At 39.3% G+C, this 6,495-nt stretch overlaps 1 protein-coding gene across 1 annotated transcript; it reads right to left on the reverse strand.

The window, feature by feature from the left end:
* Positions 1 to 103: 103 nt before the first annotated feature.
* zgc:101810 (uncharacterized protein LOC493612 homolog) lies at positions 104 to 5,587 on the reverse strand. Its single transcript, XM_063894657.1, has 9 exons — positions 5,407 to 5,587; positions 4,270 to 4,380; positions 3,016 to 3,174; positions 2,710 to 2,839; positions 2,386 to 2,522; positions 2,100 to 2,249; positions 1,320 to 1,465; positions 1,085 to 1,217; positions 104 to 672 (listed from the first exon to the last, which is right to left on the reverse strand). The coding sequence occupies exons 1-9, from the start codon at positions 5,452 to 5,454 to the stop codon at positions 502 to 504; spliced, it is 1,185 nt and encodes a 394-aa protein (XP_063750727.1). The 5' UTR covers positions 5,455 to 5,587; the 3' UTR covers positions 104 to 501.
* Between the last annotated feature and the right edge of the window lie 908 nt (positions 5,588 to 6,495).

The following is a 6,495-nucleotide window of genomic DNA, read 5'->3' on the forward strand; positions in this document are numbered from 1 at the left end:
AGTAGGCTACTCAATGTGTCCAGCCTCTGTTGATTTCCAGCATATATAACCATAACTTTACAAAATAGTTTTTGATTTTGGCAAGACATTTATGGACAATATGTTGTTTGGACAGTACAATGATTTAATAGTCACAGTATTAAAAACAACAACATGACCAGTATATGAATAAAAAAATCTAGTATTCTGAAACTTGACCTCAGGGATTAATGCTTGAACTAAGTGTAACCAAATTTGCAGTGAATCAGATGACTGCTTTAAAATGCCAGAAATCTACAGTAGCAGAGAGAAGCTTTATAAATGACGATCAAATATCAAAGCTGTTGTCAATATGTTTCCAGTGTGGGCTTCTATATGATTCAGTGAAACAGTGTTCCAGCCCCAGCAGGACTAATGGAGTGCCTTTTCAGCCTCTCACCCTACATGCCGGGGATAAGAGGTGAGAAGTTGATATAGAAATTGAAATATCTGCGTGACGTCTTTCCTTTTCACGTTTTATTTTTATCTGACTCCCCCTCCCAGTTTCTGCAGCACTCCCAGGCCCTTCTCCTCGTACTCCGCCCTGCTCAGCCAGAAGGACTCCTTGTCCTTCATGATGTTGGCCAACACCGCGCCGCCCAGGAACACCATGTGCTTACGCCGGGGGGGGTCCTCGATGCGGATCTTGAACTTCTACACAGGTAGAGAAGGAACAAGTATTGAATCATACAACACTTTTGGAATGACAATTGATTTTGTTGTCATTAACACAATTAAATTAAATAGTGTTTCATTTGATTGACTTAGTATTCCTGCCTTTCAACACAACAGTAGCAAACAATCTCAGATGAAGCTCCATTGTTCTGTTCAATGTAATTATTTTTATGGGTTATTATACAAATGCTATGTAACTATTTTTAATTAATAGAAAATGTATTACATCGAGGCTTATGCTACAGATTAAATGATGGATAATGACATTCATGCAAAGGTATTAAAGAGGATCAGCAGTTGTATAACACCTTATCTAACATCATGGTGCTTCTGTGTTTAAAAAAACTGATGATTAAGCAGAAATATTGTGATTGGACATTAACACTCTTACTGATAGCTTCTGCGTGTCTCCGTCCAGCACCCTCTCCAGGTACAGCTGCTTGATCTCCCTCTCTAGTCGGGATGGGAGTCCGGGGTACATGGTGGTTCCTCCAGAGAGAACAATGTGCTTATAGAAGTCTGACCTGCACAGAAAAAACAACCAGGATGTAAAAAAAATGACTTGTTGTTGTTTGTCTACATGCCCTGTTGATGTTGTGTAGGTGCATTAGTGAGGAGAGTCAGACCTGAGGTCGATGTCTGCAGCCTGGATGGTGTTGAACAGCAGCTCGGCCACCCCCGCTCCCTCCACGTTGATGAGGTGAGGCTGGAAGAGAGCTTCAGGGGCCCCGAACCTCTCTCCACCCACCTTCACCTGCCGGCCGTCTGGAAGCTGCACCACAGAAAGGAAACCATTTCAATATCAGCAGTGTTTCTTTTTAGTCATACAGCAAGATGGAAGACCTGTTCAAATTCTAAAAACTGATTTGATCTTTGGGGAACTTTATTTTACCACTCATGTTGGACTCAAACTTAAATAAGGGTAAAGTTATTGGCAGAAATTGAATACAATATGTTTAAATATATTAAGGATAAATAGTTAGGAATCTTGTTTATGTTAGCCTACAATAAGGCTGCAATCTGAAACCTCACCACTAGATGTCCCTACATACACACAGTAGTCTTTAAAAGGCATTGTTTTTCTATTTGGGGAAATTCAATTAAGATGAAACAACTTATACCACTCTCATGTTTGTATGCTTACTAAATATTTAAGTTACTATCTCAAAGATTTATTTTGTGAGATTATAACTTTAAACTAGAGCTAAATATTTCCTTTGGTTTCGAGCTGTTTTATCATGTTTTCATGTATTTATGCTAAGCTTGGCTAACAGGCTGCTAGGTTTATCTTCATATTCACCACACAGAGTGGCATGGATCCTCTTATGTAACTCTCAAGAAAGTGAATACAGACATTTTTTAGTATAACTACAACTGCCATCCAGTGGATTTGTTCTTCAACGTACTGTGAACGACTCCACCAGGAAGGTGGTCTCTTCTGCCAGGCGCTGCTCCTGCTCGATGTTGTATCCCACGTAGCACAGCTTCTCCTTCAGCATGCGCACAGTCTCAAAGTCAGCGGTGTGGTTGAAAGCGTACCCGCGAAGAAGCAGGAGCTAATGGCGGGAAAAGGTGAATTCATCATGTCATGATTTTTTACTAGTTTTCACAGTTTGGCCTTTTACTAATCTCTTTATGTACAATATTAAGACTCTTTGTCCCTATTACAGAACTGAGCGTCTCCTGGCTCACCTTAATGAGGTACCGTGTGATGTCACGGCCTGCGATATCCAGCCTGCGTGTGAGGTGGGGTAAGGAAAAGCCCTCGTAAACTGGACAGATGTGGGTGACACCGTCCCCAGAGTCCAGGACCACACCGGTCAGCAAACCTGTTGACAGGATCAAGAAAATGTAAAAAAAAACAATTCCAATGATCTTTAGGGTCAGATTGAGCAGGAAAAATATGTTAGGAATGTGCTTTTCTTGTGTCTTTAAGCACTAAAACCCACCAAAAATAATCCAGTTTGCCCTAAGGAACAACACATTTAAAATGGTATAGCATTTTTGAAGTCTTACCCTGAGCATACAGAGTGAGCACGGCCTGAATTGCCACATAAATGCCGTGGAACTTGTACGTCTCAAACATGACCTCAGCGATCTTCTCTCTGTTCTTGGTGGGGTTCATGGGCGGCTCTGTCAGCAGGATCTTAAAGAAAAAAAACAAATTTAAAACGAGGGAATTCTTCAAAAGCTTATTATTGATAGTGGTTGAATTTCTTCAGTATCTTATGGCTTGTTTTCTTACTTCATGCCTTGTTTTAGCACTTGTGTGGCTGAGCTTTATTTTGAAAGGTCGGCTCTGTGGGCCCAGCTGTGTTGTACCTTGCACTCTGAGGGGTTGACATCCAGGCGGGTGGATCCGAAGGTGTAGTCCCACAGGTGGAGCATGTCCTCCCAGGAGCGCACCATACCGTTCTCCATGGGGTAGGTGACCTCCAGCATGGAGCGGCACTCGCTGGCCTCATCACCCACCATCAGGTCCTGGTGGGGGGAGAACAGGAGGAGACAGCCTTTATAAATTGTGGTAAAATAATAAAAGGTTTTCTGTATAATCATTTATCTTGGTATAACTACAGGATCAGGACTGAAAATGACCATAATTAATAACGTATTATCACAAAAATATAAGATATTTTCTCAAATTCAAATCTCAATGTAATACCTTTTTATTTTTGCACAACGCTACACCCAAAAATGCTATCTTTACAAATCTTCATTTTCTGTGCAGTACACTTTTCACTTCTGCTTTACGAAATGTCTGTGTGCGTGTGGATTAGAGGGGTAAAAGTCTGAATGATCCGACCTCAGGTTACGTGAGAATACGAACTTAACTATGTCTTAAGGCAGCTAACAGGTGTACCATTCTAAGACCCTTTGATACGTATGAGCTGAAAGGTAAGAAGAGATGGAGGAGAGGAAGAAGGTCAGCTGTTTAATTAGCTTAACAAGTCTTACTGAATGGGTCCAGACTTACCAGACAGGAATCCCCTTTGCTTTAAATAGAATACAACCCACATTTAGATGCAGCTTTTGTTAGGTGTTACTGACAATTGGTTGTGTCCCTTTTATAATCACGTTGTCGTTCATCTCAAGTTAAAACCAATGACATGCTATCAAAACAATATAAGATCAGACTCAGTTTATCGCCAGGAACATTTACACATAAAAGGAATTTGATTTGGTGTCTGGTGGTGCGAACATAAACAGAATGAACAGTTTATATAAAATAATCTCACCACACATCTCTCATTTATATATCCCTCCTTTCCTTTCTCTGTTTCCTTGCCAGGATATCCTAAAAGGAAAATAATCCTGCCAAAGGAGCGTCACCAAAGCAAAGCAACATTTGGGAATGGAAAGGAGGGGGAAAAAGCAAAATAAGGTAACAAAAAATGAATGTCCAAAAGGATTTTTTTGCCATCCAAGGCCAAACTTTATTTTCTCTAACCCAATTTTTAAAATGTGTCTTGTTTTTCTCTCATAAAAACACTTCCTAAGTCAACTCTTTACTTGCATGTTATTCCTGACTTGTGATCTAATATATAAATAATTGAAATAATTCAAAACAAATCTCACCTTTATCTCAATGTTTCCCACTTTGGTGTTTGATCGTATGATTGGTCGACCCACCATGGCGGGGAAGATGTGTTCGGGGAAGTTGGATCCGGCAAAGCCACACTTGACAAACTGCGAAGGATGTGAGAATGAAACGCAGGATATTGTTTGTGTGTATAAGTTCTTGTTGTTGTATGTTGACTAAAGCATCAAGGGCTTGTTATCCTCAGAACGGTTTAAGCTTTACTGTTTTTCTGTGTTTAACAGATGTTTTATTTTTCGTTGTATTTTAAACAATGTATGTTTAGTTTTGTTCCTTTCCCAATTATTTATTTGTATTTATGAATTAGATTTTATGTAATAACTGTTCAAACACAATTGGAAAAAGTACCTTTTACTCCTGCATTAAAGGCCTAATCTGCATGCAGGAAATTGTCCTTCTGTTTATTATCACAATGCATTCACTGGATTATTCATCAGTCCAAGCAAATGGTAAAAATGTGTAATAATTTGATTTGGCAAGCATGGAGCAATATGTGTTGCTACATTGCTTTTTAAATGAACTGCTGTTTCTCTGCCTGTCATGACTTCACCTCCTACTGTAGTGTCTCAACTTGTCTTGTGGCCTTAGACACATTCCTTAGCCTGGAGGGATGTGTTGCATTCCAAACAGAGGCCAACAAACAGGATATGGACGGTTTCAGGTAAAGATAACACAAGTTTGTCTTAACATATGTGGCCATAAACACGCCACAACAGTATTAAAGAACCACTCTTGATGTTGTACTATCTAAAGTCTCACTTCCTGATTTTCACCCAATCGTAGCTCAGTTCAAAGCATCACAACCATTTATGGCTGTGTGTGCACTATAGAGGCAGAGTGACAAGTCCAGACACATGAGGAATCGTGCTGCAGTATGCACACAGATTCACACCCTTCAGATGTTAACATTTGCATATGATCCAGAAGCAGACTGTTTTACCCTTTGAGAGCAGCAGCTTTACAGTTAAACACAGCTGCTGTGGGTTTGCACGAAAAACAGATTGATGATAACACTTTGATAACTAGGTAAAATGTGGTTAAAAAAAAAGAGGCAGTAAGCAGTGTTGTTAATAAAATGTTGAAGTGGTGTGTGACACAATGTATATCTGACTTACCCCTGTCCCATTGTCACAGACCACCACTTTTCTCCCCTGGCTGTCCATGCTTATCCAAATGTAGCTCCCTCCTGTCAGGACAGGGGTCTAACTAACAAATGACAAATTCAAGATTATTACGCATGAATTTAGCAGAGGCAACAAGTGACAGGTAAGCAGAAGTCTATTTGCTGCAACTTCCAGTCAGGGCGGGATTACTGAGTGTGAGGACGCCCCATTTTCTGTGGGGGAGGTCCCCACACTTCCTCTTCCTTTAGTGAAACAGGTAGTGTTTTTTTGAAGAAGTCATTTTCAAACTATTTTTAAAGGTGACATTTCCATACACTTCTCATTTTGAAAAAAAAAAAAGACATTTATTCAAGTCAATTTATTGGGATAATGTGTTACTCACTCTCACTATGTAGACCTACTACTGGAAATAATGACACTTTGCAGATGACAACATCAAACTGTTATGAATGTAACACCCTAATTATTTTTTGTTGAATTTGGTTTAACACTAACAAAGATAACACATAACAAATAATACAAGATTACAAAGAATACAATCATGATGAATGCCCTTTTTTTATAACATTGTAAAGGTATGCTTTAATAAACCACCCATTCGAAGAAAGAAGGTCTTTATCATACTATTCAACAACTATTTGTTTTATCCACAGATGAAAAATACTTATAATAGATTACCTTAATACCATTAGATTTAAAATGGCTGCGTGTAAAAAATGTGGTTGTTTTTTTAATCCAGATTTATGATGGCACATGATACCTTTAAAATATATCCTAACTGGCCCCTTGTTTTTGCGTTAGACTAAACGAGAAGAACAAAACGTTTGTCACCAATGGCCGCCATCTTCTTCTCTTCCTCAAAACTTTGGTAAGTGTATTTGGTGGTGTTTCCCCCCCCTCCCCCAAAGTTTGGCTTGCGTGTCATCTTAAAACATGCAGGTGACTTTAAAGATATGCTTACTATCAGGGCAAACGTTTAAAAAGTGAAAACAAATATTTAAATAAGAAATAAACTAGTGCTACAGTCAACAACTGACTATGCTAGCTAGCTAGTGTAGCATTAAGCAGTTAAAGAGCGAG

The sequence above is a fragment of the Eleginops maclovinus genome, chromosome 11 (genome assembly GCF_036324505.1).
Source record: "Eleginops maclovinus isolate JMC-PN-2008 ecotype Puerto Natales chromosome 11, JC_Emac_rtc_rv5, whole genome shotgun sequence".
Classification (NCBI taxonomy): Eukaryota; Metazoa; Chordata; class Actinopteri; order Perciformes; family Eleginopidae; genus Eleginops; species Eleginops maclovinus.